Source organism: Dermacentor albipictus, unplaced genomic scaffold, assembly GCF_038994185.2.
Source record: "Dermacentor albipictus isolate Rhodes 1998 colony unplaced genomic scaffold, USDA_Dalb.pri_finalv2 scaffold_11, whole genome shotgun sequence".
NCBI lineage: Eukaryota > Metazoa > Arthropoda > Arachnida > Ixodida > Ixodidae > Dermacentor > Dermacentor albipictus.
In genome coordinates, this window is record NW_027225565.1 from 6,420,230 (window position 1) to 6,442,151 (window position 21,922).

Here is a 21,922-nt window from a genome sequence, read left to right on the forward strand (position 1 = left end):
TTCAATACGTTCAGGCAAGCCTCTGTCTAAATCTGCGAAATAAATGTTGCTAAGAACAGGTGCTAGGCACAGCCCTATACGTCCCTACCCGACCCTATCCACGTCTGTGCCTTCCCTGTGCCTTCTTGCGTCCTCCCCGGTACCACCAGGACATGCGTCATGCGGACGTGCTGCCAAGATTCCATACCAACAAGCCCTCATTGCAGCACTAACTGGTTCGAAAGCCCCCCGTGACAGCTTCAAACAGGGCCGTCATGTGACTGCGGAACGCCGAGATTTCCAGAGCAAAAGGAAAAAAGCTTATATACGCGTTAAGGTCCCTAAATGCGGGATGGCACACATCACCCACGAAGTGCAGGGCTCCGGGTCGACAACGTGGAAGGGAGCTCGGGTGGGTTGCCTTCACGCGTAGTATGCATCGCAAACATCCGTCTGTCCACTTCTGCAGGATGAGTGCCCGAAAGCTTATCCTCAAGACAACCACCTTGGAGCTCAGCCTTTTCTGTGTGTTCAACAGACATCGTGTTCGCACTACAGCGAGATGGACGTGTACATCTATACGGAACAGCCGCTATTCGACGATGCCTCAGTGCGCACCTCGTAGCTGATGAGGGCCGCGAATGTGGCTGCAGATAGGCTGCCGAAGCCCGACGCCATGGCCGTGTGCAGCTGGGACAGCGTCATGTCACCCACGTACCCGCGCAGGATCCACGGCAGGTCGTTCTGCGCCGAGCAAAGACCGTGTCAACTCTCTGAGAGTAGCTCGCGTAAAGCGAAAAAAAAAGAGTACAACTGCAGCGCCACATGCGTGACAGCGCTGTCGGAAAATGCACGCCTGAGTTTGTATTCCCTAAAGTTGAAACCGAATGCCTTGACGACCGACGGATTCGAGAATACCTTTCTTCAGATGCACGAGAACTTGTCGCTCAGCGAGTTGGTTGAGATCAGCGCTCGACCTGTCGTTTGTTACTCGCCCTCCTAAGTCTTCATTTTCCTTTTGGGGCAACAATGTATTCATTACTTCATATGCATGTTCCTTCATCGCAACAATCCAAGGAATTGCACCCAGCAGTCATGTTCCCTTGCGGAAATGTTCGGCCTTGTTGGTAAGACGCACTGAAGAGCGTAATAAAGGACGCGGACAAGACGGGTGTATGTGTCCACATGCTCGTTCGTGTCCTTTACTGCGCTTCAACTTTCTTGAGTGGGTTCATATGGCGTGCAGAAGCGCAACACTAAGGAATATATCTATATATATATATATATATATATATATATATATATATATATATATATATATATATATATATATATATATATATATATATATATATATAAAGCTATCTGCTGGATTGATAAACTACATCTCCGATATGCCCACGAAGCTCACTCATGCCGTGAGCAGAGAGGCTTGATATAAGCCAGCAAACACACTAAAAGGAAAACATTGATGGCGCACCTGTCCGTTGGCGACGTTAATGCGATTAGCAATCTTTCTTATGAGGGGTGTGTAATTGCTAGCGGAAATGCTTTATAGATTACGGCGATTAATATGATGATTATTGTATCCCCACGCCATCCGTGAATCACGTAACCTTATGGGCATAGAGTTTCTCACTACATTACCTAGAGGGAAATCTGGCGCTGCTGCGCTGTGGTATGCATGGGAATGCCGGTATATTGTGACTTCGGATTGGCATCGTTCTCGGGGAGACAGGACACCTTGAAGACGCCTTGGCTAGCACCGTTCCGTCTGTCACAATGATTCATTTTCTATGAAAATAGCACGTGAAAAACTGTTTTTCGCTTTATTATTACGCAAATACATGTTTTGTTTAACTATGAGAACTTGTTATTGCGTGTACGATTATATGTTACGTAAGAAGTACCAGCGGACCGTTAAAGTTGGAGGACAGACGACAAGGTTCGCGCTCGCTTTGAAACCATTTGTAGCCTGTTCTTGCTTCTCTTCGCTTGGTTATGCGTTGTAGGTGAGTAAAGATGTAATATGCGTGAATGGAAACATTTTATGAAGATTTTACTTTGAAAACGCGTTATTTGTGTAGCCATATCCACGTTTTAGACGAAGTCTCTTACAACACCAGCCAACACGAGCCTCGCAGACACATATACCGTCATTCCCATGACGGCACGGTGCCCCCTTAAGAAACTCCCATAGACGGTGACGCCAGATTTCCCTCTAGGTGTTATAGTGAGAAACTCTATGCTTATGGGCACATCAGCCGGAACACGAAGTGGCAATCTCGCTGGCACCCACAATGCCGACGCAGTATATCTTATTTTAATCACTGCACCTCTGTTGAAACTCCGTATTGTGAACCCCCCATGCACTGTATATCCCTAGTATGCTGGCTGCAAATTTGTTGCAATGGCTATCCATTAAGCGGCCCCACTCAACGCTGAGGTGTTTGTTACGGTACTATCGCTTTAACATTATACATACAGATATATGGGGCTACGTAGCCTTTGTGTCACCTTGGCAAATCTATCCTGTGTGACTGGCCAAGAATGGATCCGCCTAACAGCATTACATACTGCAGTGACCCAAGTTGTCTACTACGCCAAACAGCAGGAAGTTGTCTATTATCCAGTGACCTATGATGTCTGCTCGGCAATATACAGCAGCCAGCACATACCTAGTAGTCCAAGCTATCGAACAGCTTGGGTCGCTGGGTCTGTGAAAGAGGTTATATTCATACCGCAGACTGCATGGGTAAAGTTGCCAAAGAATGCTAATCGCATTAAAATTTGCCGCACTAACTCCTAGTGAAGCCATGCTTGATGGGAACTAAATAATTGCGTTTTGAAGGAACAAAAGACGAAACCTCGCGTGTTTTAAGATGTTTTCTTCGAGGAAACAGCTCAAAACGACATGCGGAAATACTTTCATGTCCGTGACGTCGCACGGACGTAACGTTCTGCGGCTTTGTGCGCAACATTCAGAAAGGCAAACTTAACGCCTCATTTTTTTTTGCTAGTATAACAAACCTCTTCTCTTGAAATAAACGCAAACGGTGCATTAGAAGTATGTATACTATTCTAAACTGGTTTAGCGTTGCTTATCGGTGTCGCCAGCTATCCTACCTTGTTTTCATGAGGTTTGTTCGATTCAGAAAAAGGTGCACGGCACCTCAAACGAAAAAGTGCAGGGGGTGCCGGGCTGCACCCACTCGCTGCAAGGTTCAAGGGTGCAGTGCACCACGGCGGCACCTTGCATTGCACCCCGTTCAATCGAGCACGGGGGTACAGGGTGCACTGCTGCACCTCGGGGAATCGAGGGTCTAGGTCCAGTGCACCGTGAATAGGTGCAGAAGGTGCAGAGAAACTTGGCTGAATCGAATAGACCTATGGACTGCCTCGTACAAGAATTTTATGGTCTGTTACAAGCTATGAGGATACAAAAGAAAGTTTGTGTCATGCCCATCGTTACGTCTAGGTCGAAAAAATGTTCCCTTTGCCTTTCGCGTAGCCACTAAAAGAAGGTCTCAAGGTGCTCAGAGGAAGCTTTCGCTCGGGTGCTCCTATCTAAATAAATGTAAAAGGAGAATTCGTTTTTCTCGGCAACCACTACATCAAATTTGGCGAGGTTTGTTGCGTTCATAAGAAAAACTTAGAATGTAGTGACTGTTGGTTTCGAATTTTCTATTTAGGTCGTCCATTTTTTATTAAAATTGTCAGAAGTCGATAATTTTCCGAAAACGAAACTATTAAGTTTACAACTCTAACTCAGCAACAAAAATGGTGCCACAATTATGTGAGCTGCATCTAATAGTACATCTAAAGCGGACAAAATTCACATGTTACTCATGAGTCTAGAAAATTTAGTAATATGGAAACACAGTTTTTTTCAGAAGCTTTGTACACAACGTAACAAATTCACCTAAGGTATAAATTGACATATCAAATTTGTCCCCTTTGAATGATCTAATGGGTTCCGTTTACAGAACTGCAATATCTGTTCTTGATGCAGAGCTATTAGTTTCTAAACGTCGTGCTTATATTTCTTTTTTCAAACCTTCGAATTCTTTAACATTTTTAAAATAAAACTCAGTCCCTAAATCGAAATTCCGCTTCCAACAGTCACTAGAATTTAACTTTCTCTCTCAAATGCAACAAATTTCATTAAAATCGGTCCAGCGGTAATCTCAGAAAAACGTGTTTGCGTTTTACATGTATTTGAATAGGCTGCGTTGAAGTTAGGCCCGAGTTAAAGCTTCCTCTTAAGCTGAGCGATCAGCTCCCACAGTCGGCAAGTCGTCTTTTTTTAGAGGTAGGCGAATATTAAATTCTTCTAACACGAATTGAATACGAATAGTACCAAATATCGAGTGGAATATCGAATAGTCATACGCAGACGCATGTACACACAGCAGAAATATTTATTTCGGATTAATTAGCTATCACGCGTGTAGTGACTAGCGACAAAATCGACAGCTATCACGTAATAATAATCAGTTTTAAACACAATGTCACTAATTGTCATTAAAAAGCTGCACAAATAGGCTTTCAACATGAATTCAAGTGTCTGACGAAAACTTGTGTGGACGGGACCATTCATAGGCAGGGGCAAAATGGACGCTGACGTACCCCTAACATAAATCATGATAAGATGTTTCGGCACACGTACGGCAGCCTTGTACACAAAGAAAAGAAAGGGAATCGGAGGATGATTTGTGTACGCGTACATAATCATTTTCCAATTTTTCTTTAATTTCTTTGCGAACAAGGCTCCCGTGAGTGTGCTGAAACATCATTATTTAGGTTTGCTGTACGCCAGCGTCCATTTTACCTATAGGTTTTCAACATCTATAAAGCCTGGCTGTAAACAAGTTTTTCTAGAATGAATGGCTGTTGTATGACTACTTTCGAAAAAACTCTAAACACGTGGTTGCCGAAAAGAAACAGAAGTGGTGGGGAAAAAATCTGCTTAGAGGGACTGACAACCAATTTTCATGGTAGTCATTTTTTTTTTTAGTGCAATGGAAAGCTTACCGGTCAGAGTGTCTAACCATAAAGTGCTAACGCTGAAAACGCCGTGGAATATTTTTATCAGAATTTTTCTATCTGCAGTGAGGATGTAGTCGTTCACTGAGAGTATCTGAAAACGGTGATAAGTGAGCGCGATAGCGATTATACGCCGGCATTAGTGGGGATGCAAACGACAAGTGTGGCCGTATAGCTATGATAAAGTATGATTTTATTTATCAAGTCCATGTTCCTGCGATTCATGTTTTCCGAATCGTTAACTGATTTCTGCGACAATAGTTACGTGTTTTCGTGGTTTCCTGTTCAAACTGCTTTGGTATTTAACCAATCGGATTGAAAACGAAACGACGCCTTCACACGTGATACGGAGTTCAACGTGTTGCCGTAACCACGCGTGCATTTCCGATTTCCGAAGCGTAGAATAATGCGCGAGTGTCTAATAATATACCAACTGCAATATTAAGCAATAATTATGATGTACTTATAAACAGTCGACTTCGTACAGTAATCTCATAGAATGCATCCGAAGTACCAAGATTTCACCGCCAGGTCTCGCCGCTTGCTGGTTTTTGAGATTTTCTTTGCCATCTTAAAATTATAATTACTACTTAAATCGCAAAGAGCGTGCTGGATTTTTATCACTATAAATCACGGTCATTTCATTTCCATCAATGTCTCACAACATATTCTGGCTGGTTGTGAGTCCCTTAAAGAAAATGGGTGCCGTAAATACATGTAATAGGAGTGCAATGAAAAAATTCCCTGGCTGTAGCCTAAAAAAGAAAACCGCCACGCGGAGCACTAAATGACAGACTACTAGCAATACTCACTGGTTATCATGTAGGCTACCGCCACGAAAATTAAAAGAAAATTTGCATTACCCATTTTGTTTATGCATTGCTGCGAAAAGTTTTGGCGCTCTTTCACTTCTTATAATTTTTTTATAGATAACTTGGTTTATAGCAGACGGAAAACAGTGTCAAGACTTTAACAGGTTCATTTCAAATATTCGAAAATGCTGAATAGTTCATTTTTGAATACAAAAATGAATAGGTAGTATGTATTATTCGATTAGTGTTCGATGCATCTAATATTCTCCAAGCCTCAGTCTTTTTCTACTTTCATTTCATGTTTCCTTATTAGTAACTTGAAACTTATCGTAAATTTGACCTGCAATCATAATTAAGTCCACATTTCAGTTAAGTAAACAGATAATTTCGCGCTATGATTCATATTGGAATCATTGTCTGTCCCCTTCGTATGGTTAATCATTTTCAGTCATTGATTATTTAGCTTGCACAAGGGCACTTCACAGTCAGAAAGTGTTGTTAATTAAAAATACATATCATGCAAGAATCCTTCCCTGGAGAAGGTCGCTGCAGCAATAGCAATAAATCACGGCCCGGACACACAGAGCCGGATTTAGAGAGCAGTCTGGAACAGCCTTTCCTGCCACATCGCTGCTGTCACCAACACACCTGGCTTCATGTGAGAAATAACAGTGTTTTGTAAACATTTTAATTTATTGTGTTTCCACCCATTATGTTACACTTTGCAATGGGCCTTTAAGGAAATAAAGTGAAAACGGAAGAATACTTGAGAAACATAAACGAAAGGCGCCGGCCAATTGTTATAGCGAACAACTTGATCTCAAGAACTCCGGTCAGAGAATACTACATCAAACTTGGTAACCAAATCCTTACGAATCAGACCCTTAATTCGCAGGGTTTGAACCCGGAAGTATGTTGTCGAACTCATACGACTCTGCTCAGTAAGACGCAGAGCCACCTGGAGCTCGCGAATCTTCGCGAATCTGAGTCCCAGTGAGCTCCAGTGGACGCCAGTGGTTGGGAGTCCGATCATGAGCGAGCCCGGAAGAGCAATCGGATGTGTGAGTTTGGCTTGGTGAATCAAAGTGAGTCCGAGTGACTTCTTTAGGGCGTAAATCCGACTTAGTGAGTACGAAGGGAGCATGAGTGAGCGTAAGTGAGTCCAAATACTTATGAGTGAGTTTCAGTGAAGATTAACTTTCGTGGAGCCTTGATCAAGAACATCTGACTCACGCGTGATTTCAAGTGTTTGTTGAGTTCATGATACTACGTACATGCTAGGTAGAATTACTGAGCTCGACGTCGCGGTTCAATGATGGGGGTGAAATGCAAAAACGCTCGTGTACTTTGACTTAGGTACACGTTAAAGAACCCCAGAGGTGCAAAATTATTCCTGCGTGTCCGTGAGGTAGAGCTCGTATGCACCCTGCTGCATCTGTGTGTCTCCACGACCGGCGTCGAATGGAACAATGAGAGCCGATGTTAGAAAATGTGACAAATGGAAGGAAATTGAATTTTACGTGCATATAAGGTGCCAGGTTATCCAGTGAATTGTGCTGATGCTGCAGCTACGTACTGATCAGGAAACATATTAAGGCAACAACATTTTTACGCTCGTTAAAGGAACAATAAAAATAAACGCACGTGCCAAGTTCGTTTACATTGACGAAATATGCTACAAAAACACTTTTTGAGTTATTTAGTGGCAATAAGACATTTGACCAGAAAAATGAAAGCGAAACTTTCATTATTTCTCTTATTTTCGCACTGGCACACTATACATGTGACGTCACGGATTTCAAAGTATATTTGTCTTATTTTTGTCACTCCGTGAATTTTTTTAGACCTGCTAAGTTCAGTCTTTGGTTTTTCCTTAATTCACCGTAGTCCACCTTTACTGATACTAAGCACGAGGTCGCGGGATTGAATCCCGGCCACGGCGGCCGCATTTCGATGGGGTCGAAACGTGAAAACGCCCGTGTACTTAGATTTAGGTGCACGTTAAAGAACCCCAGGTGGGCCAAATTTCCAGAGTCCCCCACTACGGCGTGCCTCATAATCAGAAAGTGGTTTTGGCACGTCAAACCCCATAATTTTTCGTCTTTATTGATAAAGATTTTACTATGCCCGAGCAGAGACTGACGAAATCGATGACGTAATGGCGAGCTGGCGTGAGAACATCGAGCAGGCGTCGCCACCAGCCTCCTGTTCCAGTCATTTCTCTCCTCATGGTCAGAGTGGCATTTTTGTCATTGTAAAATGTAATTAGCTCTGCGTAGTGGCATGGCGCTGCAGTGCGGCCAGTGCAAATCACAAATCGTGACAACATTACACAACACTCTTAATCGAGCAAATAGCCCTACAGTGAGCTGGTAATTCTCAGTCCGCGTGAGTTGTGACCCTGTATTACAGGAATTTTAGTCAATTGACTTTGACTCTGCAAAAAAATAGTGAACCTGTGATTTAATGAGTCTGAGTATAGCCTTAACCTATGATTTCGTGAACGCGAGTGAGCCCGAAGCAGTGACAGTCCATAAGCCCGTTAATCTGACTCAGCCAGGATGAACCTAGTCTCGGTCAGCTTCAGTCCGAGTTAGCTCGGTTGAATCGTGCCTATGATGGGTAGAGCTGAAACCCTCAGCACCCTAAGCTGAAATATTTTTCGTCAGTGTGTCGGAGCGAGTGATATTCGTCTGCGGACCCATGCACCAGTGGGTGACCAACTGCTATTGCCTCCGTTCTTGCTCCGTTTCTGTTACGTATAGCTTGTGCCCCGGAAAAAAAAAAGAAAAATAACCGCTCACATGTCAACACATCTCCTTGTTGTAATCACGGATTTGAAAGAGACAAAAAGCTAGAACGCTTCATTTTTCGTCTTAGTTTGCTGAGTACTTATATATTCTTACCAATGATTCAGTGCCTAAAGGCTAACAAGGCTACAGGGAGCCTCGGGAATGGCAAAGTGCGTTATCTGGCTAGCGAGGCGCTTCTGGTATGGAAATAAAAATGGAGTGCAGCAAAGTAAGACCAACGTATATTTACACGAACAAAGACGAGCACTGTGCCGCTGCCCCAAATTCCCAAGACTGCGTCACTTATTCGGTATAGGCTCGACCTGGTGCTCCCCATGAGTCGTGCGACAAAGCCCGCGGTGCCCACCTGTGCGGCGACGATGTTTGTGGCGACGCAGAGGGCGTCGCACGGTGACACGCCAGTGCTCCAGCGCAGCGAGGCGGCAACGGACAGAATGGCTTTGCGCAGACAGCCGTAGAAGGCGACCAGGGACATCAGGAAGGAGAAGAACACGGTCATGGTCATGACCTGCGCGACGCGTGCACAATCCGTGCATGCACACTAAAGGGCCCGGCCACGCGTGAGCGTTTACATCAGCGCCGCTCAAAAGGAATCTGGCCATTGACCGAGAAACAAAAGTAGCAAGATCTTTCACGTGTACATATAGTACCTCTTCCATCAAAACACACAGCTCTGTCAAGCTTGTCCCCTCAATAATTAAAGGTCACACGTTTTCTAGACATCTTTTCTCGAGTGACGACATTAACGCGCGAGTATGTCAACACCTGAAGCTTCATTTAGCATCTTGGCAGGGAACATATGGAACGCAAGAAGCTGCAGGGAAAGGAGCGAAATTAAATTATTCGTACATATATAGTGTTGTGTCTCCAGATAAGAATAAAACGCGGAGTCCCCTTTATTTACTCCTTCAACGTAAACTTGTCAGGCAGACTTTTGGTTGCGTGGTATGAGTATTCTTAGTGCGATCTTCTCAACTAACCAGTTGAGTACATTATTAATGCTGACAAATACACGAAATGCACGTGCGAGGAAAAATCATTGACCTTTACAGTTCCTCGCAAGACCATAGCAACGCACGTTAGATCAAATCGGACTAGATTTAAACGTACGCCTGTGACCGAAGAAACGTGAATGCCCACATACGGAGCGGTAACAGACAGGTCTCGTGCTCAACGGAGCGCCTCTTTCGGCCAGTGCTCACGTGGAAGGCGAAGACGTGTGGTTGTCGCGGCATCGATTCACCGATGACGCCCGTGGCCGCGTGGCCGAACGCGAACTGGGCGCCCACCCGCGAGTAGCTGGTCACCGTCTTCAACTTTGTGCCCAGGCACGTCACCACGCCGTGTCCCACCGACGAGCGGATCATGATGGCGCCCAGCACGAACTGTATCAGAATGCCGGACAGCACCACGTGCCAAGAAATCTGGACAGGACACGATCACCGCTCTCGTAGCCTCTGATTGATTCACAAGATGAAACAACCCGGTATAACACATTCGCATTAACAAATACAACAAGAAGAGAGTCGTCTCTCTCGCCCGCGTGAATAAATGTTAGTGCATAGGAAAGAACACGAATGCAGCCATAGCTCTCTCAACTTGGTTCAACTATTACTATACCAGTCGTTTCCGCCTCAACTGAATGCCTGCGGTTGCGGTCATGTACTCCTCTTCCTCCGACTCTTCTGAGTAAGCAGCTCACGTAAACTGCACACTGAGTCAGCAAAACAGGGAAGTCCTAAAAAACACGCACGAACTAGAATCAATGAAACAACAGAATAGTGCATTATATTCAGCGGATATTTTTTTCACTTCATTTTTTCTTACTTATTTAGACATTCGATATGTGCCACTGGGTCTGTGCCTCATTATTGCTTAATCCTCTATAAAGGTTACACAAAGTGGGCACGTGCCACTTATGACGCAAAGGACGTAGAAGCCTCAAACTTATTTACATGTATACGCCAATGGGAGAAGGATTATATAAGTTGGGACCTTTGCAGTGCGCAAACATAACCATTACATGGCATTACAAGTTGTATATAATGAAAGTAAACATAATTTTACGCATCGTCGTTATGTATAGCATTTACTTTACCGTTTCACTAAACTTTCGCGTAACATGTACTCCAACACGCGCGCTAGATCTGCACAATTCTTTATGCGCACATAGTCTCGCTTCTCTTTGTAAACGAGGCGACGGTTGGTGCAATCACGCTGCTTCAAAGCTACATTATATTGGGGCGCGTGTTATTGCAATTAGACATGGTTTAAGTATAATGTAGCACTATAGATTTCGCACGCAACTTCTCAGAAAGAATTCTGGCGCTATAGTCTTTTAACTGCTGTGGGTACCATAATGGGTATGCGGCCTATAGCCTTATCGGCCTGGCTGCAAACGCACTAGCGGTGTCGGATAAGTAGACGATATTGTTCCATTTGTTCAATTCGAACAAGCGTCGCTAAGGCCTGCGAAAACGCTAGTGTGAGGTCATTTGCTTGCGTTTATCCGTGACGACGGCCTGTTAGGCACGGGATCTATTTAATTTGTATTTTTATTCCGATAGCAATTATAGGGACACTACGGGCGAATTTCCGCTGTCGCCGTCGCCGTCGTTGTGATGTTCCACATAAAAACTCAACTACGCTAATATTCCATCGCGTTTCGCGGCACCGTTTGCTGTAGGTGTGAGGAAAGAAAGGTGAAGGGGGAGGGGAGAAGAATGGTGGATTGATGGGCGCCATCTTCCTGCTCGCCCACTGTGGTGCGCGAAAGGGGGGGAGGGGACTGAGCCCGCGCTAAACGGGAGCAAGGGCGGCAGGTGTGCGCGCTAGCCCGGACGCTGGTGCGCGTAGTTCGGCTGAGCGCGGCTAAACGCACCCTCTTTTAGAGGTTATCTGCGACGGGTGTAAAGACATCAAGAGCCCAGATGGCTTGTGCCTTCGTGTGCGCTATGGTCTCGCCGACCTAGGGTCGGAGGTAGCGTAATCCCAAGTTTCTAATACGCGCTGAAGCTAACGGTAGCACAAAGCGTTCGCTCGGCACTGCTGCCGCTCTTCATTACGGCAGCGTTCTGACAGCGAGTGTCCGCGCCCATTGGGTGAGATCTACTCATGTTTGCCTGTGCGCGCGTGACACCACGCTTGTTAATTTATTTAGTAAGCGAATACTTGCTGCAATTTACACAGCCGATAAAACTACTAAGCTTACTACGTACAGCTGTCTAATGATTTGCTCTCGCAATCGATGTTTCACCTTTTGGGCGAAACTGTGACTATTTTTTTTTTTCGCCACTGTCGCTAACGCGGAATTATGGCCGGCCCTAATTGTTCATGCCAGTACCTTCTCAACAACCTGCATTGTCGCAGTGTTGCTGCAACGATGATAATGACATAGCGTACTATATATGTAGCTGATGTCACCGACAGCGTATCGGATTGCGCAGCTGCTTCGCGATGAGAACGGCTTCCATTACGTGCGCGCGCAAGCGCAAATCTGTCACCTCTGTTCTTTCTCTACTCTCTCTCTCTCTCTTTATTTTCTTTGTTTTTTTGTTCCAGCAGGACTTGGCATGCCAATGACGAAAGCCCAGCGCTATACAGCGAACAGTTAATCCACGAAACTGTGACACTTATGCGCCACGCGGAACAATAATTGCGAAGAATCGAACAAGGGTGGTTATACGCGCACCTTGCGCCTCTCGCACGAAAAGATGTAGCAGATGCCCACTATGGCACCGACGCCCAAGGCGGACCAGATGCGATGCATGTCCGGAAGGCTGTCCACCATGATGCAGCCAACGAGCAGGGCGTACAGCACGCACCAGAAGACCCTGCAAGCATTCGTTGGTGGCATGCCAGTGCGGAGAAGCGGTTCACTGACCTTGTTCACTTCTAGTCACGTGACCACGCCATGCGCACCTGCGCCGGCGTAGTCATCTAGTGTGCTCGCCCGAGTCCCAGTTACCACACTGATGTGTGCCGCTTGCGGTGACTAAAGAATCTCGTTCGAGTGGTCTGATGTCACTCTCGCTTGTGTTGTCTGATCGCCCGCTCAGCTGCAGTGGCTTGCAGTGTCTTCTGAGCGGGCGCTCTTGCACAAAACCAGAACTATCTCGCTACTGCGCTACTGAGCTACTGCGACATGCCCGATTGACCTCCAAGTCGGATTCAGAGCGAGTGCGAAACGTGCGAGTCCAAATCGGGAGGAGCTATTGGGACGACCAGTCGAGCATATATGCACGCGTTAAGTTACGACGGATGCAACAAGCCAATACGCCGAAAGGCTTTTTTTCCAGGGGCTAAAATACCGATACAGCTATCGTTGCAAAGAAGTCCGGCGTTAAATTTCGCTTTCATCTTTGCTGTACACATTACTCACGCAGTCAAACACGGCGTGAGGCCGCTCGGAGATTTTGGTGGTTGCTTCATCGATCTGTAGTCTCAAAGCGACACAGAAGCTATGAGGGACATCCCAGTGCAGGGACCTGGGTTAAGTTTGACCAACTGGGGTTCGTTACCATGCACCCAATGCTCGTAACACGAGCGTTTTCGTCTTCCGTCCTCATCGGAATGCGACCGACGTCGCATTCCGTCAATCAGCAATATAGATTTTATGCAAAAGCGAGTGAACTTTATTAGTGCACGTTTCAGCCGACGGACTGATAATTCACTAATAGCAGTTAGGTACACCATGAAACAGCTGACCTTAATGAGCACAGTAAAGCTACTTTCTAGCGTCGTCGGCCGTTTCTTTCGCTGCTTGTTGGTAAATAACGCGCAGTTTTACTTGCCTATACACAGTGGGCCATATTTTTACTGAACACTAAAACAAAACTGCAGACCAATCTGCGATATGCGTTCTCCCAGTTTTATCTAAAGTATTTGGGAATGCAACAAACGCTCCGTTGTGCAGATTTTTTTACCAAGAATATACAATGTTATCAGTGATGCGCAGCATGGTTTCTAGAAAAGTAAATCTTGTAAAAAAGTTTTTTTTAACTTCAAAAACAAACTAATTAAAGACGTCCACAAAAGAATTAAAATTAAATTATGGGGCTTTACGTGCCAAAACCATTTTCCGATTATGAGGCCGCCGTAGTGGAGGACTCCGGAAATTTAGACCACCTGGCGTTCTTTAACGTGCACCTAAATCTAAGCACACGGGTGTTTTAGCATTTCGCCCCCCTCGAAATAAAGCCGCCGTGGCCGGGATTCGATCCCGCGACCTCGTGCTCTGCAGTCCAACACCATAGCCACTGAGCAACCACGGCGGGTAGCGTCCAAAGCAGGCTCTGTACATTTGGGTTTGTATATCAAGGAAGGCACTTGGCTCAGTACGCCAGAAAGTGCTAAGTATAAAAATAGCAAAAATGGTGTGCGTGGAGTGGTTCTGAAGCTGATGAAGGGCACTTTAACCAACCGCCATCAATGGGTTAGTATAAATAACAGTGCATCACCCATTACCGATATAACCAGACTACCGCAGGGGTCAACATCTGGCTAGATTTATCATTTACACAAATGATTTATGTCATATATTCCACGTTCTGCCAAGCTAATAATGTATGCAGATGACACTAAGGCTATTTTTCGGCAGTACATTCATTCATTAACCTTAAAATCAGGTTATTCATTACACAAATAAGCTACTGTGCTGCCATAGTTGAAATAAATTGCAACTAAATGCTAGTAAGACAAAAATACATAATATTTGCTCCAGTCAACAGACCATGTAAATACATCTTTTTTTTTTTTCGAAGCCAGCCACTTAGAGCAGGTAAAGAAGTTCTCATGAGTATGGTTGAGCGGAGGTTTGGCGTGCAAAAGGCATTCAGAAAAGTTGGCGATAGAGCTTATTAGAATTGTTGGTTGCTTATAGAAACTCCGCAGGGTCATACCAAAGTGGTTACAAAATGCATTATATTATGCTCTGTTCACTTCTATAGCAACACCCTGCATTTGGATATGGGGTACAACCGCACAAAGTAATTATCGAAAACTGATATTTCTGTAAACATCAGTTCTACGAGCATTCGAACAAATATAATGGCCTTCATAGGGACTAGAAAAATGAACGAATTTTTGAAAAATCATCAATTCTAAAAGTAACGCAACTATACCATTTGAAACTTTTACAATGGGTTCTACAAACCAGACCTGGGTGTTTTCAGAATACATCAGGGGTTGCATATTACAATATACGTCGACAACGCAGAAAAACACTATGACGACAAATTATGGTCAACAATATACAGAACACCAAGTACCTGCAATGCTATATATTCGCTTACAATGTCTCATAGATATAGTTCTTACGCATTTAGCACCAACTTCAAGTCCATACAGACACGTAAGTTATAAATGGAGTTTGTATAACTAATGGAGTGTTTTGTATTTACATTTTCATACTTTAAGACTTTAGGTCATCTTGCCATTGTGTGATAAACATACATTTCTTCTATTTCGCGTTATGTACTGCAAGTCTGTGTTTCTATTGAGTTGTAGAATGCAGTGTGAATGTCGCGTGTGTGAAAGTGTATTTTCTTCGAAATTATTAGAGGTGCAAAAGCTTATTGTTGTTATCATTCTACTTCATCGGTCTGCATGCAAGACTGGGGTAGTAGCAAAGGTCTTTTGTCAGGCTTTGTAGCCTTTAGCCTCTGCTCCTGTTCCTGTAACCAGGCAGGACAAAAAAAAATTCAATTCAATTCATACATATGGTTAAACGTACTGGTAGGTTGCATTTCGGAAATGACATATATCTGACTTTCATCGAGGGCAGATTGTGGCCATTGGCAATTTTTAGGACCTTCATCGTAGGATGGTATACATTTGTATTATATAATTATAACTTATTGTGTTTGGTTTTTTCACACATTGTACCTGCATTCTGCACTTTAAAACTGCACCTTTTTGTTGCGTTTAGCAGTCGCATAACTTGCTTAAAGGGACCCAGAAACGATTTTGACGATTTTATACAAACGTACTGAGTCGTTATAGTAGGTCCTTCTGATCATTATTTGACATATCTAAGTGCTCCGCGTAAAGCGTGTAATTTATTATAAGGTTTTAAAAATGCACATCGCTGCCGATCGCAGCACACTGCTCGGCGGAATTTTAAGCTGCCCCTACCCATATGACGGAAATCAACCATATGACGTCAGAGGGGTCAGCTATCCGATTGGCTGACCAGGGCGCGTGATCGATAATTTTTCCAACTTTGTGGTAAACAAAGTTCGTTTGTAATAGTTGTAATGTTAGTTAATTTGTTTTTATAAAAGGAAAGTAACAAAGAGAATGCAGAAGAACAATTTTTCAGTACACTTAAGCACTTCCGGCACACAGCAAGTGTCGTCTGCTTGTGTTACAACGTGCTCCGTCTTCGACGAGAGCTCCATCGTCAGTGTCGGTCTGTCTTTTCGCGAGCGCTATGATTCGACTTTGTTGCTTTGGGGACTGCAAACGTAGCGACTGGCAATATGTCAAGCTGCGACATCGTGTCCCTGTGCAAGCCAGCAGACGAGCGGACTGGCTGCAGCGCACTGGACTGCCGCTATCCGATGGGCGCCAGGATTTGCGTGATTCCGGCCGTCACTTTACTACGGAAGATTACTAATGCAATAGCGTTTCGCCAGCCCGGTATTAGGGTAAACGCAAGCGCAAAGGGGACAGGGCAGGGCCTGGCCGTGTCCCCTTGCGTGGCGTTTCATGGGATGAACAGAAGCGCAAATCTGAGCGGTACGGTGGAGTCGCCTGGTGACATAGACAGTAGCAGTAACAAAATGTATTCTTCATTGCTGCTGGTGTCAATTTTTCGCAGGAGTGTTGTTTTCGTAAATGTTTACAATGTTTTACATTTTGTTAGAGCAATATCAGCTCTTTCTTTGGCTGGCTAAGTTCTGCGCCAACGGGTGGCTGGACCGTGGAGACCGATCAGGCCGCTCACGTACGTCTACGCTAAAGTTCCTTCATCAGTTTGAGTTTATGCTTCCACCGTTCAGTCGAAACGTTCCGCTAGTGTGTGGTTAACGGAATGCCAGATACGTTCGGCGCTACGACAGAATGCTCGCAACGCACGCTGCTTCGATAGCTCTCGGTCGACGGCCAAGCGGCTAGCGGAGAGGTATCGCGCGGGTGGGGGCGGGCTCGAAAACAACCGGAAGTGGACCATGTGACGTCGCATCGTGACGCAGAACCAGTGATGGCGGAGCTTAGCCCCGATGGCTCTGCGAATGAGTTGAGGAGGAAAAGCATGGCTATGGAGGAGGGTAATTTGTAATCGCCAGTAGCTCCATTAATACGTAACGCATCATCTAAATTGTGGTGCGAACGTTCTACTTAAGCTGTACCCTACGCGTCTACAAAATTTGTCCGAATGGTTTGAGGGTCCCTTTAAGTTTCATTCGACTCTGTGTTTGCCATTTTTGCAATTAGTATTACCAGCTCAACACTGACTTCTGTGTGTTAAGTTGTGCACGACGACGACGACGACGACGACGATGATGATGATGATGATGATGATGGTGGTGGTAGTGGTGGTGGTGGTGATGATTTATTGGCATCCCCTTTGACACGAGGCAGTGACAGTGACCTAGCCTGCTTGAGTTACTCAGGTGTGCTAGACGCGCATTTTGCATTCTGGCATTTTTGTATGCATCTCTATTTTTTTCTCTTTCTTAAAACTCTATCTACGTTGCACCCATACCTATGCTTGTAACGGATCTGGTCGCATCAACCTCTTCCTTGCCTTTTCTTCACCAATACTCTAAACGTACCTTGCTTATCTCGACCGCTGACGGTTGACGCTTCCGTCCACATTAAATCCAAGCGCTTCTGGAAGGTGCACGTTAGCTACGGGTCTCACTGGGCGAATTCCTTCACATTCCATTAGGATGTGCTGAGTGGTGTCCGGATTTTCGACGAGGCATACACATGCCTCATCTAGTCGCGAATACTTGCTCCGGTATGTTTTTGTCCTTAGGCAACCAGCTCGAGCCTCAAATAGCAAGATACTTCCCTTCGTGTTATCGTACAGATTCTCCCTTCTAATTTCTTTCTTCTCATTCTTGTAAATCTCCATGGTCTTTTTTGCTTCCATTCTTTGCATCCAATTCACTGTCTCTGTTTCTCTCGCTTTCTTTCTGGTGAATCCTGCTTGTCTATTTTCACTTTCAATTATACTAGCACTTGGTTGCCAACTTCCTGCACCTCTTCCTCCATCAGTGTCCACGCTTTTCAGATGCACATACTTGTGCGCTTTAGCCACTCATTTATTTTTATCCATGTTCCCGAGGTCTTTCTTCAATACTAATTTTGCCCTGCGCTTCTCTGACTTCAATGAAGGCCCAACCCATGTCACCCTGAACTGCCTCATTTTGTGGCTTTGCCGTGTGCTGCCAAATCCAACCGGCCTACCGATATTTAGTTAACTTCCAGTCCCGACGAGATATCCGACTTTTAAGCACGGGATGACCTTTGCGAACGTTAGCGCTGGCACAATGACTACTTTCCAGATTCCACGCACCACCTCATACTGTGACCCCAAAGTGTTCTGCGTTTCATTATTGATGCATTCCGTTTGCCCTTTATTTTCAGATTATCTTGGTGGACGCTTGCGCAAGTCTTTTCTCCGTTTATGTATACACCGAGGTATTTGTATTGCTTGACTATGGGTATGATTTGCTGTTGAATTGACACCCCGTAATTACTCGTCTCTTCATTAAGCATCATCATTCCCGAGTTCTCTGTGCTAAACTTAAGAACTTGACACCTACATTTGTCGCTGCATTTCAACACATACCCGCAAGTCTCTTTAAATACCCTGCACTGATCTCTGTAAATCACTTGCATCAGTCCGGGGACCTTCTGTTGCACCATTTGTCCATTACGCATGTAGGATAAATGAACCCCTAATTCACTGTTTTCCAGTCGTTTTTCTCTGTCGTTAACGTAAAGCGCGAACAATAATGTAGACAGAGGGCATCCTTGCTTCAATCCTTGGCGAATTTTCACCACTACATTACATTTTCAACCTTCCCATACAACTTGTACTCGGTTGTCTCTATTTTATCTCCCTCAGCACCTTTGCGCTTTGGATTAGGAGGTGCCCCTGGCGGCACTTCTTATCTTGGGACCTCCTATAGCACTTGAAATTATGTATTTATCACAGTTGTATCTCATAAATAATAAACTTCGCAAACTTCCCTTCCCGATTAAAAAATGCATGGCGGCCTGACTCCTTTTATGAAACCCGCACTCATTTTCCTGATTTAATTGCATGCTACGTACACGTTAGCACAGAGCGCTGTGTTTACGTACGCTGTAGTGGGAGACAGGAAACGCGCGAACGCAGAAGATTTTTGTGTGTGTGTGGCAGGAAATAAATGATAGGCCACTTCGCGCACTTACGGGATGTTTTCATCAAGCTGAGCATTACTGACGTTGAATGCTATTCAGGCGAGGAAGCCGCGCAACGCTTCAAGTGCACCTCTTAATTGCAGTTAGGCCCGGAAGCTGAACCATGACATGTATAGGAGACTTTCTGCCATAATCTGCGACGTGAATATTTGGAGTAAACACATTACCAGTTGCATGGACTTTTTCCTATCGCAGGAAGGTTCGTCGTGTCTTCACGCTGAGGCAGGAAACGCGTGGACACAGAAACTTGTTATTTCTTTGTGGCAGGAAGTAAAGGATAAGCCACTTCGTGCACTTAACGTGTGTTTTCATTAAACTGCGCAGCAACAGTAGCAGAAGTAGCAACCCCACGTACATTAAAGTCGTAGAGGAACGTTCGAAGAAATCGAATATCAGCAGATGAAATCAACGCAGAAATATTCGAAATTTCGAGCATTCGCATAATCAGGTTCTCCAGTTCGACGAATTGTAACGGTGTTTCGTACGCCGAACGACCCATACACCCTATAGCTTCGTTCGTATATTTTCGTCTCTCGGTGTCTAAAGCAGTGCGCCGTTTAGTGCGCCTGTAACGGAACACGAACGGGGAATTTCGATCAGAAATGTTCCCCGAGCAGGAGAAGTCACTCACGCGCCCCACCCTTGTTCGGCGGCCCGGTCCAGCGCATGGTCGATCCTGGCACCGCGCTTGCGGTAAAGACGAGCTGCGAGCCGCGCCACGTGCAGCAGCGCCCAGGCGGAGCACAGGGTGAGCGCCACCAGCGCCTGGAACCGGGGCTCCGAGCACCAGTCGTCCGACGCGTGCCACGACAGGCGCACCGCGCAGCACAGGTACGCGGTGTACAGCGTCGCCGGGCACAGCCACAGGCGCGGTCTCACGAGACTGCGGTACGCCAGGTACCAGCGCGGCGGGCGGCCCGCGGCGGCAGCCGCTCGGTCCGCGTCGCACTCCTCGGGGTTTAAGGGGGACGTGTGCGGCACCTCCCGCAACGTCTCCTCCGGAGCGGGACTGGTGGTCTGCCGCAGGTGGAGAACAGAGCGGCGCGCTGGTGAAGCAGCCAGGCCGCGAGTGAACGAGACAGTCTATACAGATCGTCTACGGTCGTCGACGTTGTTTCCGTTTTCGCCTTTCTTCCTCTTGAGCGAGGCTGTTCTCCGCGTAGGTACACCTTGAGGTACGCAGACCTTATGGTCATTAAAGAGCGTACGAGCTTCGCCACCACACAGGGCGTGCTAGCGAAACGGCGGCACACTCAAACGTGTATCAAGAGGGAATGTGGAAACTGAAAGGTGTGCCGCCCTTTTTTAATGCTTTACCGCATTTGGAAAAAAAAAATAACGTTCTTCCGAATCCCTTTGGCGGGTGGTTCTGAAGCTTTCACGGTCAATTGTATGTACTTCTGAAACGATGGACATAGTGAAACTAACAAAAAATAATTGTACTGTGATTGCCCCTTTTTTGTTTTTGTTTTTGAACCATATTGCAACTATGTTTTAGAAACACCTTGCGCATTTCCGTGCCTTCCGTGCACTTCCGTGCCTCATAGATGTTCTGTAGTAACGATGCTTTCCTATCTACAGCGCTGAATCTGCTTGCGGGAAATTATTGACGCAGTCTGTTCAAATGTTATTAGCAGCGGCTTGTAAAGGCAAAAATCCACGTGGTCTATCACAGAGCAAAGAAAAAGCGATGGAACTGATTTAGTGAGAGGAAAACAAGGCGGATTTTCTTTTCTATTATAGGGCGAAGAAATGTGGCGTCAGCGGAAATTGTTAATGCTTTAGTGCGATTCTTTTTTCACTTCGCCGGCTATGAGATTATAGGTACTGTGCCCTTCGCAATATTAGTCTTGCGTTACTCTGGTAATCCATGCATAGTTCTATAACCGAAGGAATTTTTAGTGCTTTTAACGAGCATCCTTTAAAACTCTCTTGCAATTCGCTCTAGTTTCGGAATAATAATGTAGGGCCGAATTCACAAAGCTTTTCCGTTTTCAGAGCTCTGTCATTGGCTAGCCTTCTTCGTTAATTCTATGTCCGATATCATGATTCGCTACAATTCGCTCCTACGAACAATTCTCGCATAATATCTTTTTGTGAATACGAGCCTAGATTGCCTAGATTGTTTAATTGAGAAATTATTCGCAAGTAAGCTTGAATATTGTAGTGTACTGAGTACTGAGTACGTGCTGTACCTTTTACTGAGTACGTGCTCAGCGTTTGCCGACATCAGGTTTGCCGACATCAGGTTTGCCGACATCCGCTGCCACTGTCACCGCCTTTTCCAAGAAAATGAATACTGAAGAAATCATCCAGTTACCCCTAATAAATATTGTTTTCATTAAGTTATGGGGTTTCGATGAAATACCCGTTGCTGCCTTCAAGTAAATATGTACTCGGATAACTACAGCGTGAGGAGTCGATATATATAGACAGAATTCCAAACTATAATTTATTTTATTTATTTATTATACCCTCAGAGCCAAAGGAACTACAGAGGGGAGTGGTTACAGCAATAAACGAAGAAACACGAAAAAATACTGTGACTAAAAAAATAGGTTACAAAGGCTTCTGTTTATGCAATTCCAGCTACGGCATCACAATATACTAAATGAGTGTTCATAAGAAATACATCTTATATAGAGTGTCCTAGCTAACGTTAGCCAAGGTGTTCAAAGAATAAAAAAAGATAAAAATATACACAATGCAACATACAATTATAAGACCAATGGTGTTCGGTGTTCAGAGGTCTGGCGACCTTAGGTCGTAGGTAACACCGTCTTACAATCTTATGTTGCACCGTGATTTGTAATCTTGTTTTTTTTTCTTTGGGTACCTCGGCTAACGTTAGCT

At 45.1% G+C, this 21,922-nt stretch overlaps 1 protein-coding gene across 1 annotated transcript in view; it reads right to left on the minus strand.

The window, feature by feature from the left end:
• Positions 1 to 21,922, minus strand: part of LOC139051365 (putative nucleoside permease NupX) — a 62,945-nt gene that overhangs the window by 30,068 nt on the left and 10,955 nt on the right. The window contains exons 3-7 of the mRNA XM_070528383.1: positions 19,701 to 20,086; positions 12,342 to 12,483; positions 9,853 to 10,035; positions 8,997 to 9,158; positions 598 to 723 (exon numbers count right to left, since the gene is read on the minus strand). Of these exons, the coding sequence (XP_070384484.1) occupies positions 598 to 723; positions 8,997 to 9,158; positions 9,853 to 10,035; positions 12,342 to 12,483; positions 19,701 to 20,086 (999 nt within the window). The remainder of the gene's footprint in view (positions 1 to 597; positions 724 to 8,996; positions 9,159 to 9,852; positions 10,036 to 12,341; positions 12,484 to 19,700; positions 20,087 to 21,922) is intronic.